The following is a 21,208-nucleotide window of genomic DNA, read 5'->3' on the forward strand; positions in this document are numbered from 1 at the left end:
AACATGCCCGTCAAAACCTCTAACATACACTGTTTTCACTAACTCTGTGAAAACCAATGAACCAACCATAGATTAAGCTTTAGGAACCTCCGCCACTAGTAAGGGAAAGGGGAATGGGTTATGGAAGTGGTAATCCGAAAACAGCCAACCAAGCCAGAGCCATAAAACTAGCAAAGGATAGAGTTTCCTCTGGGCAAATCAAAATACCTAGGAACAGGATTCTGAGAGCTTCTGAGCATCTGTAGGAACTGGATAATGCTCTCCCTATGCAGTGAATCTGACCAGGCTGTTCGTGGTTAGCTTGGATGGAGATATAAGATACACACGTGATGCACAGCCCAGCTGATAATGGGCAGGTTGCTAACAGTCAATACTAACAATGCAAAATTATCCATCTTCATGCCTTCACATTATGAATTCCTGCTGTGTTGATGCACAAATGCGATAATGTGCAGGAGCTATGCCTGACATTTGCCACATGCTTATAAACACTCAGAGAACATGGCCCTTATAGAACCAGTGATCACTTGAATACAGAGTTAGAGAAAATGCACACTGCCAAGAACACTGGTCAAACCCACAGGCACACTTCTGTGAGAATTTATGAAAGGAAAAAGGAGTCAAAGACTACCCTCCTCATTGACGCACAGGTGGTCAACTGTTTAAACAGTGGAGCTAGTTCCACATGTGTACTAGCTCATAAAAAGACCACCAAAAGATTAGGAGTATTTTTCAAGAACGAACAAAGATTTAATTGGATACACAGAACATGATTTAAAAAGGAACACATGTGCCTTATCAGGCACAGGGCATATGCATAACATACAATACAAAACTGAATATGAATATGAGTGAGTTAGTACATAGCAGGTGACTTATTTCATGTATTGCTGAAAAACTAGCAATAGACAGAGATTGTCTGCGTATTGCTAGTTTTTCAGCAATACATGAAATAATAATTAATTTAATTAAATCTTTGTTCGTTCTTGAAAAATACTCCTAATCTTTTGGTGATCTTTTTATGAGCTAGTACACATGTGGAACTAGCTCCACTGCTTTAAAGAGTTGACCACCTGTGCGTCAATGACAAGGGTAGCCTTTGACTCCTCCTTCCTTTCATAAATTCTGTTTAACCCTTTGGAGTCAGGCCCCCACACAAAAAAGAGGGTTCCCGGCCTTATATTACACACACCTCTGTGAGATACATATTACTAATGAGCCAGACTTTAATTTGAACATATATTATAATTACACTGTACCTCTTTTCTCAATTTCAACTTTGTCATAATTAGGTCTCAGCTTTGCTCCTTTGTCTGCCAATAGGGCCACAAGAGCCTGGGTCACCACAAAATTGGGAGAGGTCACAAGTTTGTTCTCTTCAGCTATTCCTCTGAGAAAACTTGGCAGAAACCTTCGCTGAATTGGATCATCAACAGTAGTCAAATTGACACCTGTTGCAGCTGAAATTAAATTCTGCAAAAGAAAAAGGAAAGACAATGAAATTGCATTGCACCCTATATAGAGAAAACAGCGCCTCAAGGGTATCAATGTGTGAGGTTTTCTAAACAGAGGGGCAAAAATCATGTCAAGTAAAAGTTGCATACAAACTGTCGCTCTGTGTGCTATCTGATCTCATCTGTTCATTTTTTTTTGTGAATGAAATGCACATTACAAACATAAGATCAACAGCAGTGAAGCAAATTAATACTTTAAAAAAACAGCACCATAACTATATACAAGTAACTGGGCTACTTTAAGAACAATTTGATTAATATTATCAACAACACTGTTTGTTATGAGAGACCGGAAAGTGTGTGTAAGTGTGTGTAAGTGTGAGAGAGAGAGAGAGAGAGAGAGAGAGAGAGAGAGAGAGAGAGAGAGAGAGAGAGAGAGAGAGAGAGAGAGAGAGAGAGAGAGAGAGAGAGAGAGAGAGAGAGAGAGAGAGAGAGAGAGAGAGAGAGAGAGAGAGAGAGAGAGAGAGCACGCACGTGTTGGAGACTAACAGGCTGAAGCTTGTAGAAATGACACCATAGTGACTAACATACTCTTAGGCCCCTTTCCTCCATACTGCATGGGCGTCCCTTCCAAGGGATGGGAGACGGAACATTTTTCACCAGAAAAAAACCTTCTTCCCCTTTAAATTTAGAGGCACGCAGTGGTGCGGCACAGGGAGCATGCGCTGCCCTGGCTCTGCCCTCCGGCACCACACCTCAGTCCCTATTGACGCTTCGACAATAGGTTTAACATTGCCTAATGACACCATTATTAGGGGGGAGGTTGGTGGGACGTATGGAGGAAAGGGGACTAAGAGTACGTTAGTGAGTCACTTATAATTACTCTTACATCCCATCCTCTTTCCTCCATACTGCATGGGCGATTACAATTGAATGTAGCCACAGGATGGAGAGGAGAACCACCTTAAGCAAATAGGTTCCTGAGAATTGCCTGTCCGAAAGCTGCATCAGATCTAGAGCTGGCATCCAAACAGTAATGCTTGTAGAAAGCTAAGGGCGTGCTTATGACTTGCCAAGGGACATTGCATTGGAATGCGATGGCCGTTGCCTTGGCACTGACTGTGTGGGCGTGAAAAGTGGGCCGGAAGCGGCTTGTGCTGGCCCTCGTACGCCTCTTTGATGACAGAGACAATCCAGCGGGATATGGAAGCCTTGGAGGCCCGATAGCCTAGTCTTGAGCCTCCGAAGGTGACGAAAAGGGCATCCGATTTGTGGAAGCCCTTGGTCCTGTCCAAGAAAAATTTCAGGACACGCCTAACATCGAGGCAGTGCAGCGCACTGTGTTTCGTCCTTGGGATTGCAGAAAACTTAGGAAGGACTATTTTCTCGTTCAAGTGGAAAGCAGACGGCACCTTGGGCAGAAATGCTGGGTGTGTCCGCAGGACTTCTTTGTCCTTGTGAAAAGGTAGTATATGGTTTCTGAGGCGACCAGCGCCTGGATTTCGCTGACTCTACTGGCCGAGGTGAGTGACTAGTAAGGCTGTCTTGATGGTGACCAGCCTGATGTCCGCGGACGCCATTGGCTCGAACGGTTTGTGCGCTAGGGCACCCTAGACTATGTTGAGGTCCCACACTGGCTGCGGCCTCTTGACGGGCGGGTAGAGACTTGCGAGCCCCATCAAATGTTTCTTGACGATAGGATTGGAAGAATCTCCTCCTCCGAGTTCCTGTAAGTTCCAATGGCTGTGAGGTATGCACGGCAAGTGTCAACCTGCACGCCAGAGTGGGCGCAGTGCGCCGAGAAGGAGAGCACGTCGTCCAAAGTACATGACAGAGGATCGATTTCTTTGAAGTCTGCCCAGTGGCAGAATCCGATCCATTTGCTTTTATACTGGGCCCTGGTAGCCTTGCTCCTTGCACCCTGTATGATTTCCGCATTAACCTGTAAGAGGCTGAGGTGCCACAGCATTACCTGCTCAGGAACCATGCTGTGAGGGCTAGTTTCTGTGGCGCGGGGTGGATGACCCTGTCCCTCTGCTGTGCGAGAAGATGTGCTGGGCCCATCAAGAGGTGAATTGGGGTCATCTCTGAGAGGCTGATCAGCCCCGAAAACCATGGCCTGGCTGGCCACCATGGAGCGATTAGAATGATGTTGAGTTGGCGAGACTCCTCCATTTTGCAAATTACTCAGTCAGCAGCATGGGCGGGAAGGCGTAAGCCTTCATGCCTTCCACTGAAGCTGAAATGCGTCGCCCAGGGAGCCGGGGCCCTGTCCAGGAGGCGAACTGAGGGCACTGCTTGTTGTGCCAGGTGGCAAAGAGATCCACCTGGGGATGACCCCACCTGTTGAAGATCTCCTGAATAACGAGGTAGTTTAGTTGCCACCCGTAATTGTCCCCTCCCAGTCTGCTAACCCTGTCGGGCTCCAGGTTGGATTCCCCCAGGAGGTGGACTGATGTGAGGTAGATGTAATTTTCCAGGGTCCACTCCCACATGCTGATTGCCAGTCTGCACAGAGGAGGGGATATGCTGCCTCTGTGATTGTTGACATAGTACATGCTGGTTGAGTTGTCCGTCTGGATGAGGACAACTTTGCCCCTGAGTAGTGGTAGGAATGCCCTGAGCGCTAGCCAGATGGCGTTCAGCTCTAGCAAATTGATGTGGTATTCCTGCTCCTGTCGAGTCCAGGTGCCGTGGACCAAGAGATCATTCAGGGTGGTTCCCCAGCCCTCGAGCGAGGAATCTGTGGTGACGGTGGCCTGCGGGGTGGGTGGCCATAAGGGCTTGCCCATCCGTAGGTTGCAGTCCCTGGACCATCATCTCGGATCAAGAGCCCCGCTGTTTGTTCCAGAAGGACACGAAGTGCAGCTGAATCTTCCTCATACTCAATCTTGTGTGCAGGACGGCTAATAGGACCGCCGCCAATAGACCCAGGAGATGTCGGTACCACCATGCCGAGGTCACCTCTCTGCTGAGGAAGTGGGTGGTGGCCATCTTGATGGCCGAGAACCTGTCCTCTGACGGAAATAGCTTCTTGGAGCACGTATCCCAGATGAGGCCCAAGAATGTCAGAGTCTGCGTGGGCTGCAGTGTGTTCATAAGGGCATTCGAAGAGTGGTGAACCGCTTCCGGAGATGTAGCCCTGACGAGCCAGTCGTTGAGATGTGGGTAGATGTGGGTAGATGTGGAGGCCCTGCACTCTAAGGAGGACCACCACCATATTCATGAGCCTGGTAAAGACCCTGGGGGCCGAATTGAAGCCAAAAGGAAGGACCTTGTATTGAAAATGTTAGCCAATGATCCTGAACCGTAGGAAAGAACAATGGGGCTGCCACATCAGGCCCAGTAGGTACGCATCCTTCAGATCCAGGGAGCACAAGTCTCCACTATAAAAGCTGGCATAACCATCTTGAATTTTTGCAGGGGTAAGGAGAGGGTGAGGGTGGAAAGGTCCCGCACAACTCTCAGGCCAGCCTGGTTCTTCTTCTGAATGGCTAAAAACCTGGAGTAAAAGCCCAAGCCTTGCTGGGAGGCTGGGACCTCCTCCGCTCGCTGGCTCTCTATGAGCGACCAGATGTCCGCCAAAAGAGTTGCTGTCCCAACCTGTGGGAGTGGAGGGGAGGGGAGGAGGGAGGAGAGGCTGGGATAGGGAGGCAGTACCCCGCAGATCCTACGGAGAGGATTCAGGGGTCCCCAAAATTCTGCTGCCAGAAATGTGCGTAGAGAGCAAGCCAGCCCCCCCACTGGAGAAACCTGGACCGGAAGGGGTGTCTCATGCCTTCTTTCCCTCTGAGGCTGTCGCGGAGGAGGAGACTGGAAAAAGCTCTAACCCCCCACCCCCTTTTTTGTTGCTTGCGCCGGTTATGAGACGGCGAGCGGTCCGGCTGCCTAGATCTCTGTTCCTGGAAGCCGCGGAACCCTCCGTACGTATGACACCTGTCAGAGGGCTGCTGAGATGGGATGTACGATTTGGGCATGGTCTTTGTCAGGATGGATAAAGACTTGGCCGTTTGTGAGCTGTTTTTCTTTTTGCCCAGCTCTTCGTCCGTGGAGGAGTGGAAGAGGTCCCCCCACTCGAACGGCAGATCTAATATGCGTTCCTGGACGTCCGGGTTGAATTTTGTTGCCCGGACCCAGGTTGTCCTTCTCATGTCCGTGGCGATACAGATGGCACGGCCAGAGTTATCAATATGGGCCAAGTGGAGGCAAGAGGAGTTGACAGGAGGAGAGTCTGTGTTGGAGCCACTGCTACTTTCCTTTTCTTCCTTTTGGAGCCGCGCATGTGGTTATTTGGAAAGTTAAAGCTGATCACTGCATTTAAAGGAACTTTGCTGCCGCATGCAACTTGTGTGCAACCTGCGTGCAACCTGCCCCTTTAAGAAATTGTGAAGCCCGGTGAGACCGCTGTGCCCCTCCCACCCCCTACCAGGAAGCAGTCACTCCTACAAAACCTCCCTTCCTCCGCAAAGCGGAGCCAAGTGGAGTTGACAGGAGTTTGCAGGAGGGCGCGGTGGTGTGGCCTGCTGGAAGATGTCGGACAAGATGCGTCCCCACTCCGTGAAGATGGCTAGAACGAGATTGCAAGTAAGGAGGGGAGGGGCTGGTCTGGAGGTGCCTCATGAAGACGGCCGGCTCCCGCGGGACAATGACTCATTAAACATAACGGAGCTGGAAGCGGCCGAGATGGAGGAATGAAGTGGCAATAATGAGGCTCAGGCAAAGGAAGGGGGGGGCTTTGTTTGGGACTGCAAGTGATGAGATCCCTGACTAGCCGAGGTCCTGGGGGGGAAAGAACTACAAATGACTTAATCATAACCCTGGTGCCACATGCTAGCTCTATATCCTTCAATGAAGATGGTACTGGCCTCCAGCTGAGTGGGGCATTGCAAGGGGTTGGTGAGGATAAGATCTCTGATGCTTTGGCAGCCAATATAAATGAGCTGTCTACACCTACAATAAAGGACAGTAGGTTTGGAAATCAGCCGGAAATTATTGGGGCTAATGAGGAGTTGGCAAATAAATTGGCAAAAGACCTGACGGATCTAACTTTTAAAATAGCCAAGCAAAAACGATTAAGCATTTCTAGAGTTAATGAATGCTTGAGGCTATTGGATCAATCTTTCCTGAAGGTATGGGGCCAGGAGTAGACGAAATAAGGGAAAAAAAGACGGACTCCACAAAGTCAAGCCCGTGTAGGGAAAATTCAAGGGACGAGGAAGGGACGAGGAAGGTAGTGAAGTGTTTGATATTGTTGATTCATACTACAACAGCTAGTAATGGCATCCTTATCCGCAGCATTGGCGCCCTACACTAAACTCTATGAGTGCCTTAATGATTCTCTGCAAAGTCAATTGGCCCTGATCATGGGCCTGTTGGAGAAAATTATCCATTTGGAGTCGATTGCAACAAGAGTGTACAAAAGATTGGATAAAGAGGTGGAATCTTCGTCCTCCTAGCAAAACAGATTATGCGACTTGGCACAACGCAAATCTCATGACAAGTCCTTATTGATGGAGGCCCTCTTGCAGGATTGTAAATGGATGAGGTCCAATATCAAAGGTCCTACCAGGTTTAATTTTACTCCGAACGAAAAAATGAGTGAAAATCCAAGCAGGCCGGGCATGGGGTCAGCAAAGCCGGTGGTGAATGTGGACTTGACATTGGGTGTGGAGAGGGGCATAGATCTTCCCCCGGAAAGAATGTCTTCTCCGCATTTAATGTTAAGAAAGACTTAAAAACCATATCCCAGTCAGTTGAAGGACCTCATACACTCCCTAAGAAGGATCCATTAGTGGGCTTAAGGATTGATGGGGTGGCTAACTGTAAACCCAAGCAAGTGAAAAAATCTACCTGCAAATACAAGGAGAAAGGCCAAGGGTTCACAGGCCTTCCTAAGGAATATTATATCCCCTCTGGCGATGACGAGCTTACCTGCAGCGAAAAAACCTAGAAAAGAACTCCCTCAATTGCAAGAGGGGGAATCGTTGAGTGTGGCGACATCCCGCCAGAAGGAGGAGTGAGGATCTGGTGGAAGAACTAGAGAGAGCTGATGATGAGAGGTGGAAAGATGTGAGCAATTCAGAGTGGGAAAATATGGAAGGTCTTATGGGTAATACAATCAAAAGTAGAAGAGCCCAGAAGGTCAGAGAGAGAGAGAGATCAGGAAGTGGAATATAAGTGTACGGGGGAAGAAAAGAAAATATCGGCCCACGGAGCATCCTCCTTCCCAAAGAAGGTTGTGGTCAAATCAAAAACAGAGGTGGGGAGTTCAAAGCCCTGCGAGGAACGAAGAAGTGGCGGGTCCAGTGCTTATAACATAAAGCTAGCAACAAAGAATGATAATAAGCAAATTAATGCAAACAAACTAGGTGGGGGTTTTAGGACCCTGGAGGAAAGAAGAAATGGAGGTCTAGGTGCCCAAAAAAGGACCTTGGTTCCTCCCCGTGGAACTAATCAAAAGCTTGTAAAGAACCATAATTTGGGTGAAGCGGAGCCGTCGTTAAGGGAGAAGGAGGCTGGCCCAAAGAAGTTGAAAGAATCAAGTCAAAAGGTTTGTTTGGAAAGGATAAAGAACGATGCCAACATGTTGATGTTAAACAGAGGTAATGTTATGCGGTTGTTTAATTGCATAATCCCAGATCACAAATTCGTATCAAGAGACATCAAGATAGTCGAATTTGTAGACGAAAAAAGAACTGACTGGGTTGTATGCATTTATTTTCCCAAAGGAAAAATGACTTATTACTGGCACTACAAGAGACATTTTTGTCTCTGGGGTATGAAATATCGGATTATCATACACTATTGAAAACTAATTGGATGGAGTCTACATCTGGGAGGGCCCGATATAATCATCGATCTACTCCTAAAGTCCCTAAGATGAAAGATATAGAAGAGAAATTAGGAGAGAACCAGAGAAGAGAAGAAGCAGTGGGGGTGAGAAGTAAAGATCTTCACTCCCTGAAGTTTACAGTGACTAATCAAGGAATGTTAAAGGATGCAGCGAAAACAAAGTCTAGCTTAAAGGATGACAATGTACCCTCTTGGTCATGGTGGGTGGGGGCATTGAGTCGGCCGATGGGGTGCTAGACTTTAGAGGGGGAGAAGTCTGACCTCCTGAGGATTGGCTGTTGGAATACTAGAGGCTTTCATGCCTTGTTTTGAGAAAAGATGTGCGACTTGGATTGCATTGACATTCCACTGTTCCAGGAGACATGGTTAAGAAAATCGCCCCAATGTGATGGCTATTTAGCCTTCTTCAACCCGGCACCCAAGGCGATGATGGGCCGCCCCTTTGCAGGCCTTTTGATGATGATTAAAAATGATCAGGGATGGACGGTGATCAAGTCGCAATGCGAAAACCATATGTGCAGGCATTATACTTAAAACATGATCAAGATGCCTATGACTACTCGCTGTTAGTGATAAATATTTACTGGTGTGTGAACATGGAGAAAAATACTCACTTCATGAGGTCAATAACATATGTGATAGATGAGGCTATTTGTGAAGTAGAAGGGGTTAAGATTGTAGTTGGGGGCGACCTTAACATTAGGCTCTTGGATAAAATGAGGCGAGTGTTTGGAAAAAGTCCGTGGAATGAAAGAGTTGGAATGTATGATGAGCATGGAACCTAGACAGATGCATATGGTTAATGGCCAAACGGAGGGAGATATTCCTGGGTGTCCAACTTGGCGAAATGGGAATATGATGTCTTGCATTGATTATTGCTTTATTTCGGAAAATATGAAGGAAATGATGGAGAGTTTCTAGGTTAAGCCTCAAATTTCTAGTGATCATGATTTGTTAGTCATCAGCCTGAGATGGGGGGTGGGGAGGGGTGAGTGAGGAGAGAGTGAAGATGGGAGCTGTGACCTTTGGTAATTGTGGAATGCGCCTATGATTAAAAGCACAGGAGGTTAAGAAAATAGATGAGAAATATCGAAGACGGCTACATGAAGAACCCACAAATACTGACTATAAGGGCCTATTAAGAGAGTTCTGTAGACCAAACGGTTTGGGACGTAATCCCAGGTGGTCTCAAAAGCACAGCTATGATCCAGTGCTTGTAGATAGGCGAAAACTTTGAGAAAGGTAGTGAATGAGATTAGAGGGGCTGCTGGGCCCTGTAAAGTTGAAAGAATTAGGAAAGTTTGCCTCCTGGTATAAGAATTGGTGTAGGGGCTCGCCAATTCTACGAGCTCAAAATGATGCTGAATGTATTTTACGAGCGGTTTGTGAGAAAAACCCTAAACATACCTGGGAATTGATTAATAATGGTGGTGTGTTCCTGCAGGCTAATACCCGGGACATGGTTGCAGAAGATGACTAAATTAACCACTATCAGACACTATACTCCGATCCCGGGTGTGTGTAGAAAATGACTAAGGTGGCAAATCCTACCAGGTGGAATTTTGTGTTTGACTAACATGACGGCAGCCTAATGATTGATAATTTGAGTGCCTCTTGTGCTGCCGGCCCGGATGGCCTCTCTAATCAAGAGATAAAAAATAACAAAAGAACATTGCGAGCAAAATCTTGGTAGTCATGTTTGATCATATTATGATAAATAAATTGATACCATCGACATGGAGAGAGGCGCCGATTGTGCCGATCATCAAAAAGGGCGATCGGGCGAATCCCAAAAACTACCGTCCTATCGCTCTTTTGGACTCGATTGGGAAACTGTTTGCCACCGTTCTCCTCCACGACTTGAGAAACTGGGTGGATGTGAATGAGATCTTGGACCCTAGACAAACTGGGTTTGCAAAGGGGGTGGGTACGTCCTGAATCTCTTCATGATAAACCTCTTAAAGGAAAAGAGATTGGAGGAGGGATCTACCCTGTTCTTGGCCTTTATGAACCTGGAATAGGCCTTTGATGGGGTCATTAGAGGATGACTATGGGCAAAACTACAGAATGGGGATGCCCTTGGGACCTCGTTGAGGCTATGGAAGCCTGAGATACGGACACTTCTCTAAGAATTAGGCTGTCCGCCAAGGGAATTCTATCCCACAAGATCCTCACTTATCGGGGTTTGAAGCAGGGGTGTGCCCTGGCACCTCTTCTCTTTTGCCTGTATATAGCAGGCCTAGGGATATCACAGTCCGGGGTTCGAGCTTTTCCCCCTAAAATTAATGGAACAGAGGTGCCTTGGATTCTCTTTGCAGACAATCTGTTTTTTCTGGATCTCACCTCGATTGGACTGCAACGCCGTCTCAGGGCTTTTGAACTTTATTTAGGGAGAATTTTAGATTTTTTCACATTTATCTTCATTCCATTCTCAACTATGAAGAACGCAGAAAACTCAAAAATGGAAAAGTTTACCTGGAGGGTACTCCCTTGGAAATGGTAGAGTGCATAAGTTTACCTGGGAGTCACTGTAAACAAGAATCGTAATGAGGCAGCCTAACTAGCCTACTTGTGGGCGAGAATGATCCCGCTGGTCAATCAGGATATAGAGTGTTTCAACGCAGATATGAACAATTCACATTAGTGCCCATAATAACCTTCTATGCAAATACTCACATATGGAGCCGAGGCGGCTCGTCTTGTAAATGTTGGGAGAAATTGGAAGGCCATTTTTGGCATAAGGTTTTGCAATTGCCCTGTAGTGTGCCAGCCTGTGCGATCAGGCTGGAATTGAGACTGGAGTTTTTGAAGTCGGTGGAGACTTGGAAGACGGTTTCGCTTTATAGGAAATGTGCCCTAGCAACTGCAAAAAAAACATTTCAGATTTTGGCTTGGAATAATAGTCAGTTAAAAGGCCCAGTAGAAAGGTGGAGGCTGAAGGTAGAAGCCTTTTTGTGAGACAAAGAGGTACAGATTATGTCCCTACTGCATAATCTTGTGGCCGTAAAAAAGAAGTTGTTACGTGATTGGATCTCTACCATTGAGCAATAGAATCTCTGGCGGTAAACTGTGGGATGGTTAATGAGCTACCCAGATACCTTCAGAAATTCCCCTCGCAGAAGTTTCGTGACATTCTGTTTAGATGTCGCCTAAACATTCTCAATACGAGAGAGGTTCAATATAGGAGGAAAGTTCCAAGGGTGGATAATGCTGCACGTCGGTATTGTAAAGTCTCACGGTCGATTGAAAACCCTGAGCATCTGATAATGGACTGTGAGACATTGTCAGAGACTAGATCCTTTTTTGTGGATTAATTTAAACCTATGGGGGCTACCTTCTCCAAAAGTGAATGGTGGAAATGGGTGCTAATTTGGGACCAAACTAGGTTGATTATCGCTGTTTTGAAAATGTTGGAGGCGGTGCTGCCGGCAAATGAGGAAATGATATTGGTAGAGGGGGCAGAGAGGGGTGATATCTCCTGCAAAGAGAGTCCTTATATTGATGGTTAAATGACTAATATGGATACCTGGAGATTTTGATTTATTGAAGAGTTCACATGAGGAATGATTATGGAAGTGAATGTTAAAGGTTTAATTTAAGTTGATATATGTATCATGATTGACTTGTAACCAATAAAACATAAAAAAAACCATATACACACATATATATATATATATACACACACACACATATATATATATATATATATATATATATGATACATTACTCAACGTAATCGTATTTCTGATGCTTGTATCTGCTTAGATTCACATGCTGTGCATAGCCTGACATCTAGTGGAAGCTGCAGAGTATTACAGTTTGTTTTTCGAAACTCGAAAATGGGCGTCGACACAGGGCGTGCCAGTAATACTATCCCTAGTGTGACGTCCACTGTACCCAAGATCCCTCACGCGTCTAGGATCCTCAGATTGTATTTTTTCTGACATGAGGCAGCATGAGGAGTAGCGTGAGTACAGACAATCCAAGCAGATAGATAGAAAGGTAAGACTACAAGCAACCATGCGCCTTCTCTCAGAGGGGAGGAAGGGTGGGTCGCATGTGAATCTAAGCAGATACAAGCATCAGAAATACGATTATGGTGAGTAATGTATCCCTTCTGAGGCTTGTGGAATCTGCTTAGATCACATGCTGTGCATAGATTAGCGAGCAGTACCTGAAGAAGGAGGTGGGATGTGAGAAGGGTCATGAGCAAATAAGTGTCTTAGAACCGCTTGTCCCACTTGTGTATCTGCCTTGGAATGGGTGTCAATGCAGTAATGCTGAGTAAAAGTGTGAATAGAGCTCCAAGTAGCTGCTTTGCAAATGGTGTCAAGGGGTACATTTGCAATGAAAGCCAGAGTGGCCCCAATGCCTCTAGTAGAGTGGGCTCTTGGCGTGAAAGGCAGAGTTCTTTCAGAGAGTGAGTAACACAGCTGGATACAGTTAATAATCCACTTCGAGGTGGCACCTTTAGAGACGCGATCCCCCTCTCTGCCTGAAGCTACGGAGACAAACAGTTGATCTGTTTTTCTTAGCGGTCTGGTTTCATTTACATAGTAGAGGACCGCCTTACGCACATCTAGGGTGTGTAGTTTCACCTCAGCCGAGCTTTGAGGGTCCTGGAAGAAAGCCAGAAGCTCGATGGGCTGGTTTACATGGAATTTTGATATAAACTTAGGTGAGAACCTAGGTTGTGTGCGTAAAACCAGTTTGTCTTTATGGACAGTAAAGAAGGGATCCTGCACTGACAGAGCCTGAATGTCACTGACCCTTCTTATAGAAGTAATAGCTACTAAGAAGGTCGTTTTATAAGTCAGGTGTTTGAGACTGCTTTTATGCATGAGCTCGAAAGGGGGTCCCATGAGCTTGGCTAGCACCACAACTACTGGTACTTTCCACCACGAGACCTTGCTATGGGAAGTGGTGTATGCCGACAGGGCTGCCAGGTGTACTTTCAGTGAGTTAAAAACCAATCCTGCATCTAGCAGGTGGAGCATGTATGTAACAATAGTGGAAGGAGTGCGGAACAGGGTTGATTTGTCTACTCTGGCACCAGATAACGAACCTCCTACACTTGTCAAAGTAACAGTGCCTTGTGTTTGGTTTCCTAGATTCCTTTAGGATGTCCATACACCTCTGTGGTAAATTGAGATGTCCAAACTCTATGACCTCAGGAGCCATGCTGCCAGGTTCATTGAGTTGGGTTGCTGGTGCATTGTTTGACCTTGGTGCTGGGACAGTAGGTTGTACCAGGCTGGAAGTTTGATGGGCTCGCACACCGCCATCCTGCGTAGGTGTGGGAACCACGGTTGTCTTGCCCACATGGGAGCAACTAGGACGAGCGTCATCGACTCTCTGTTCATCTTGTTCACCACTTTCCTGATGAGGAGTTGGTGGAAAAGCGTACGCAAACATCCCTGACCAGTTCATCCACAGGGCGTTCCCCTGGGAGTCTGGTTGGGGGAACCTGGATGCAAATCCTGGGCATTTTCTGTTTTCGCTTGTGGCGAATAAGTCTGTAGTGGGGAAACCCCACTGAGAGAAGATATCGTCTACGACCGCTCTGTGTAGAACCCATTCGTGTTCCTCTGGGAGGGAGTCTCTGCTCAGAGCATCCGCTGGGGAATTGAGCTCCCTTGGAACATGTTGTGATGACAGGAAGATGTTCCGTCTGAGTGCCCATATCCAGATTTTCTGGGCAAGCTTGGACAGATTTGGCGAACGAGTCCCTCCTTGCTTGTTCAGGTAGAACATGGCTGTTGTGCTGTCCGTCCGGATTTGCACTGACAGGTTTAGTAGGTGGGGCTCGAACGCTTGAAGCGCTCTGAATACTGCAAGAAGCTCTAGCAGGTTGATGTGGTTCTTGGCCACTGAGGGAGACCAGAGACCCTGAGCTGTATGGTGGAGATGGTGAGCTCCCCACCCCGTCAGACATGCATCGGTGGTGACTACTGCCTGTACTTCGGGATCGTAAAAGGGTTTCCCCTGTGCGAGATTCTCTCTTGTCCACCAGTGAAGGCTTTGTACTAGTGTTGGCGAAACGACCAATAGATCGTCCCACTGACCACTTGCCTGAGACCACTGTTTCGCCAACCATTCCTGCATGGGACGCATGCGCAGGCGCGCGTGGGGGACCAGGTAAATACATGACGCCATCATGCCCAGTAAACGCATTGCTTTGCGTACCGTTATTTGGTGACCGGACTGATAATGCGGAATTTGCAGTAGTATATTCCGAATTCTTTCCTCTGAAGGAAAGGTCAACCCCTCTTGAGTATCTAGGATTGCTCCTAGGAACTGTTTGGAGGTGCTTGACACCAGGCTTGACTTTTCTCGTTGATTGAGAAGCCTAACTCGTGGAGGAGGTCGATAGTCCTTTGAATGTTTGTCCTGCAAATTACTGGGGTTTCCCCCGTTATGAGCCAGTCGTCCAGATAAGGGTACACCGGGATTGCCTCCCTGCGTAGGTGTGCAGCCGCCACCGCCAGTACCTTGGTGAATACCCTTGGTGCTGAAGCTATCCCGAAGGCCAGTACCTTGAATTGGTAGTGTCGACTGTCCACCTTGAAGCGCAAGTACCTTCTGTGCGCTGGGAACATGGAAATATGAAAATAAGCATCTTTCACATCCAAGGTTGCCATGTAATCCCCCTTTTTTAGGAGGGGGATTACCTCTTGTAGCGTAGTCATACGAAACTTTTGGGGCTTGACATACTTGTTGGCAGGCTGTAAGTCCAATACTGGGCACATTGTCAAATCTTTCTTTGGCACAAGGAAGTAAGTTGAATAAATACCCTTGTTTACCTGGTGTCCCGGGACGAGTTCTATCGCGTCCTTTTCTAGCAAAATGGCGATCTCCTCAAAGAGAATCTTCTGATGTTCTAAAGAGTGTACTCTTTGTCATGGAGGATGGTTCCGGGGACGCTGCAGTAGTTCTATACAGTACCCTGTAGATACTGTTGACAGCACCCATCTGTCCGATGTGATCCCTTCCCAAGCCTGGGTGAAGTTGGAAATGCGTCCCCCTACTGGGGTTGCGTGAGAAGGCACCCTGAACAAAGCGTCACTGCTTTGGTGGAGGGGTGCCGCCTCCCTTGCTGGGGCTGCCTCTGCCTTTACCACGACCTCTCCTATTACCCCTGCCGTAACCCTGGGTAGACTGTTGGCTGTTGTTCCACTGTGTACCCTGCCCCTGGGAATAGTTAGATCCTCTCTGGGAATTTTGGCCGCGTGGGCGACGAAAATTACTATTCCCTCTCTGGTTAGGGGGTTTATTGGTTAACTGGCCAAGGGACTTGAGTGTCTCGTATTCGTCCTTGGCATTTTTCAGTGTGTCTTCGACCGCCTTACCAAACAACAGATCGGCTTCCACCCGTTTGTCTAACAATGATGCCTGTGTTTCTGCCTTAAAACCAGACTGCCGTAACCATGCATGTCTCTTGATAACAGTACCTTCTGCTATCAATCTGCCTGCGTTATCCGCGGCGTCGAAGGTTGCTTTCAAAATGCAACCAGACACGGCTCTACCCTCTGCGGAAATCCGAGCTAATTGGCCCTTTTACGGTTCAGGAGCAGAGGCTATGAGAGCCGCAACTTCTTCCCACTGATGGCAGTTGTAGCTGGCCAACAGGGTGGTGGAGTTAGCAATCCTTGCTTGATAGGCGGACGTTGAGGCTACCTTCCTGCCGAAACCGTAAAGTTTTTTGCTCTCCTTGTCGGGAGGAGCTTCTGACGAAGACAAGGGTGTTCCAGCCCTCTTACGAGTGTTGGTAACAACTAGGGAGTCTGGCTTCAGATGTCCTCTTATATAGAGAGGGTCAGACTGAGCTGCCCTGAGATTGACTGCTCTGGTGAGGTTTGGGTTCACCAGGGACGGATCTATTCTCCGCTGAATGGATTTAAGGATAGGGATGGTCTGGGCAACCGGCCTCCTTTCTCCCACTAACTCTTCTGCGAAGTCCTTTTCCTCCTGTACACCGTGGGTGTCAATGTGGAAATGTTCTGCTGCACGAGCGAGAACCTCATTTAGGAGGGGCTGGTTATCGACCGGGGAGTCGGTAACTGGGGCTTCGTTCTCTACCGGGGAATCTACTCTGTATGTTTCCGGGTCATCCTCTTCTTCTTCCTGGTCCTCATCATCCCCATAGTAGCCCGTCCCGGTTTGCTCTTCTATCATACCAAATTCTTGGTCTCCACAAAAGGAAGCCTCTCCTTGATACCGTGAGTATGGTGTTGCGTAAGGTTGTACCTCGAAGGGTTCAGACATCATCGGGGTTTCAAACCGGGCTTTCTTACTCGGGGGGATAGGATCAGTACAGCCTGAGGGTGTGGCCCCTTGTGGATCATACGAGAGGAAATGTTCTGGATTTTTATCATAAAAATCAGCCAAAGAAGACATTCTTGACATGACCCTATCTATGTCTTCACTGGACCATTTTTTGGAACTGGGAATGACTCTCTCAGCAAGTCTATGGGATTTATCTTGAGTAGCTTTGCTGGTTGTGGACCTATCAGCAGACCTGGGCTTGTCTGTCTGTTTAGGGGGGGTGGAGTGTTTCACAGGTGTAGAAGAATGTACAGGTAGTTTCTTCTGCTGTTTTCCCCCCTCCCCGTGCGTAGAAAAATGTTTTCCCTGTCCCTTAGTGGCTCCGGAGTTTTTCGACGCCTGGCGTCGAGGATCGGGAGAGGTGTCCCTGTCCTTCGAGCGTGGGGCCTCGCCGTCTTTAATTGCGGGCTCCGCCTCCTGGAGCGCGGCCTGGGGGTGGAAGTCGTCTTCGTCTTCCGACGATCGAACTTCTGTTAGCCTAGGGAGCGAGGCACTCTTGGCAAGAGTGGATGATTGCCTGGCGTCATGCGGCGATCTTGATCAAGAGCGCCCAGAGGACACCGAATCGGACCGTTCTGTCTGTGCCTCTTTCCGAGAACTCAACGTCGTCGAATCTCGGTTGGACTTAGTGTGTAGTATGTGAAGCGCTTGCGTCGCTGGGGGTCTTCCCCATAGCCGCCCTGCCGGACGACCTTCCGAGGTCGGGGACCTGCGCTCGGCTGTCTTACGACGCCGTAATGCCCTCGCCGTCCGAAAGTACAGCGTCGCTGTCATCGCTGAAGGCGCCCTCCTCTGCCATGGCCGCCTGCCTGGCGTGGTGGGCCCAACGCTTCGTCGAACGGTCCTTAAGTGTCTTAGATTTAAACCTACTACACGCTCTGCAGTTCGCTTCGGGGTGGTCCCTCGGCAAGCAGAGATTGCACTTGGTGTGCCTGTCGACCTAAGGGTATTGGTGGTTGCACTTGGGGCAGAATTGAAAAGGGGTACCCTCCATACGCACCTTGAGGCAGCGGGCTGTTAAGTGTAGAAAATGTATAAGGTGTACCTATATACCAAGAATGTAGAGTATGAACCACCCCCCACTCTCCCTACTTGCAGGGCCGAGGCCAGCGGCCTACCAGGCCCGGGCCAAGGCCAGCGGCCTTCCGAGGCCCAAATCCGTCATGCAGCAGCCGACGGTCGATTTCTTCTCCAGCCGGCGTCGAGTGTTGAAGTTCGACGTTGGGGTGGGGAAGGATGTCAATAGATTAATATTTTAAAATTTTAGCAAAAGTATGGCTAAGGCCAGGGGACTCCGCAAGATGCTTCCGACCAGTATGGCGGAAAAAAACAATCTGAGGATCCTAGACGTGTGAGGGATCTTGGGTACAGTGGACGTCACACTAGGGGTAGTATTACTGGCACGCCCTGTGTCGACGCCCATTTTCGAGTTTCGAAAAACAAACTGTAATACTCCGCAGCTTCCACTAGATGTCGGCCTATGCACAGCATGTGATCTAAGCAGATTCCACAAGCCTCAGAAATATGACAATGCATTACTTACCGTAAAAGCATTTCTGATGGTTGTATCTGCTTAGATTCACATGCTGTGCATAGGTCCGACATCCAGTGGTCACTGCGGAGTATTGCATTTTGTTTTTCGTAGTCGAAAAGGGGACGTCGACAAGGCGTGTCTGTAACACTATCCCTATAGTGACATGCGTTGTACCCACAATCCCTCACGCGTCGAGGTCCCTCCGTTTGTATTTTTCTGCCCTGAGGGAGCCTTCTAGACGTGAGTGAGTACAGAAAAGAGAGAAATATAGAAAAGGATGTCTATGTTCCTTCCATCCGAGCGGTACATAGACTAGCGAGCAGTACCCGGAGTTGCAGTGGGTTATGAGAAGGAACAGTAGAGAAAAGATGTCTTAATACTGCCTGTCCCACCTGGGAGTCAGATTTAGAGTGTGCATCTAGACAGTAGTGTTTTGTAAAGGTGTGCACAGAACTCCAGGTAGCCGCTTTGCAGATGGACTCAAGGGGAACATTTGCAATGAATGCTATGGAAGCCCCAGTGCCTCGAGTGGAATGTGCTCTTGGCTTGAAGGGTAGTTCTCTCTTAGCAAGAGTGTAACAGAGAGTGATGCATTGAACAATCCATCTAGATATAGTGGACTTTGAAACTGCATCTCCTTCTCTTCCTGCTGCCACCGAGACAAAGAACTGATTAGTCTTTCTTAGTGGTCTGGTTCTTTCCATGTAGAACATGACAGCTCTGCGTACATCCAGTGTATGCAGACTTTTTTCTCCCAAGCTGGAAGGGTTTTGAAAGAACGTTGGTAGTTCTATTGACTGGTTTACATGAAATTTCGATATGAATTTTGGTGCAAACCTTGGGTGTGTGCGTAGAACCACCTTATCCTTGTGAACTGTTACGAAGGGGTCTAGTACAGAAAGAGCCTGTAGTTCACTTACTCTCCTAATGGAGGTGATAGCTATTAGGAAAGCAGTCTTAAGAGTGAGGTCTTTAAGAGTTGCCTTGTGCATGGGTTCGAAAGGCGGGCCCATGAGTCTAGAAAGTACCACATTTAAGTCCCATCCGGGAGCTGGGTTAGCTATCGGAGGGTGTATTCTCTTTACCCCCTCCATGAAGGCCTTGATAACTGGTATCTTCCACCATGACACTTTAAGTTGGGAAGTGGTGTATGCAGAAAGTGCCGCTAGGTGGACTTTAATGGAATTGAAGACTAGACCTGAATCCAGTAAATGGGTCAAGTACAGAACAATGTTAGTGGGAGAGCAGTCAACTGGGTTGATGCTCTTAATTCTACACCAGATGACAAATATTTTCCACTTGCTAGAATAGCAGTGGCGAGTATTAGGTTTTCTGGCTTCCCTGAGGATGTCCATACATCTCTGCGGGAGTTGTAAATGTCCAAATTCTACGATCTCAGGAGCCAGGCTGCTAAGTTCATGGTCTGAGGGCATGGATGCAGTGTCCTGCCCTTGTCCTGTGACAGCATGTTGTACGGGCAGGGAAGTTTCACTGGGGGAGATAGGGACATCTCCATCAAGTGAGCGAACCATGGCTGCCGGGCCCACATTGGGGCCACTAGTATCATGGTAACCTGCTCCTGGTGCATCTTGTGCACCACTTTGTTGAGAAGGGGAGTTGGGGGAAAGGCGTAAACAAATTTCCCTGACCATTGAATCGACAGACCGTTCCCCTTGGACTGGTTCTGGGGGTACCTGGAGGCGTAACTTTGGCATTGTGAGTTTTCCATAGTTGCGAACAGGTCTATTTCCGGGAACCCCCATTGCGTGAAGACGTCTAAGACGATGTCTTCGTGCAATTGCCATTCGTACTCTTCGGGCAGGGGGAAGCCTCTGCTGAGTTTGTCTGCTAGCAGATTGAGTTCCCCTGGTACATGTTGTGATAGTAGGAACATGTTGTGTTTGAGAGCCCACTTCCATATATTCTGGGACAGCTTGGACAGTCCTGGAGAGTGAGTGCCCCCTTGCTTGTTGAGGTAGTACATGGCTGTGGTGCTGTCTGTGAGGACCATCACTGTCTTTCCTTGTAGGTGTTCCTGAAAGGCTTTCAGTGCTTTGAACACCGCTAGAAGTTCCAGCAGGTTTATATGCTTGGATGCTAAGCTCGGAGTCCACGCTCCGTGAGCAGTCTGATGGGATAGGTGAGCCCCCCATCCTGTGAGGGATGCGTCTGTGGTTAGAGTGGCTTCCACCTCAGGTGTGGCAAAAGTTTTCCCTAATAACAGGTTTTCCTTTGTCCACCACCGCAGCGAGAGAACTAAGGCCTGCGAGACCACCACTAGATCGTCCCATTGTCCGCTGGCCTGACACCACTGGCTTTAGAGCCACTCTTGCACTGGGCGCATGCGCAGGCGCGCGTGAGGTACCAAATAAATACATGACGCCATCATCCCTAGCCAGCGCATTGCTTTGCGTACCGTCACCTCTCGACCTGCCACATAATGGGGGATCTGAAACAGCATGTTTTGGACCCTCTCGTTGGAGGGGAAGACGAGGCCGTCCTTTGTTCGAATTAGAGCCCCTAAAAATTGTTTGACTTGGCTGGGGTCTAAGCTGGACTTCTTTTCGTTGATGGAGAAGCCCAGTTGGTACAAAAGGTCTACGGTCTTTTGGGTATTGGAGAAGCATGTTTCGTAAGAATCCCCTGTTATGAGCCAGTCGTCAAGGTAAGGGTATACCGGGATGGATAACCTGCGCAGGTGGGCCGCTGCTACTGCCAGCTTTTGTGAATACCCTTGGTGCAGAAGCTATCCTGAAGGGTAGTACTCTGAACTGGTAGTGTTTGTTCTCTATCTTGAACCTGAGGTATTTTCTGTGTGCTGGCAACATTAAAATATGAAAGTATGCATCTTTCATGTCTAGCGTTGTCATGTAATCCCCTTGTGATAACAGTGGGATTACTTCCTGCAAGGTCACCATACCAAACTTTTGGGGTTTGACAAAGTTGTTCGCTGGGCGCAGATCTAATACAGGGCGCATGGCTAAGTCCTTTTTGGGTACAAGGAAGTACACTGAATAAATACCTTCTGTTACCTGAGATAGGG

General features: G+C 48.0%; 1 protein-coding gene across 10 annotated transcripts in view; it reads right to left on the bottom strand.

Moving 5' to 3' along the window:
- Positions 1–21,208, bottom strand: part of HERC1 (HECT and RLD domain containing E3 ubiquitin protein ligase family member 1) — a 3,379,312-nt gene that overhangs the window by 1,007,217 nt on the left and 2,350,887 nt on the right. For all 10 annotated transcript variants that reach the window (XM_069624399.1, XM_069624403.1, XM_069624396.1 and 7 more), the window contains exon 50: positions 1,260–1,473. In XM_069624399.1, the coding sequence (XP_069480500.1) occupies positions 1,260–1,473 (214 nt within the window). The remainder of the gene's footprint in view (positions 1–1,259; positions 1,474–21,208) is intronic.

Source organism: Ambystoma mexicanum, chromosome 11 (genome assembly GCF_040938575.1).
Source record: "Ambystoma mexicanum isolate Mex_15411 chromosome 11, UKY_AmexF1_1, whole genome shotgun sequence".
Classification (NCBI taxonomy): domain Eukaryota; kingdom Metazoa; phylum Chordata; class Amphibia; order Caudata; family Ambystomatidae; genus Ambystoma; species Ambystoma mexicanum.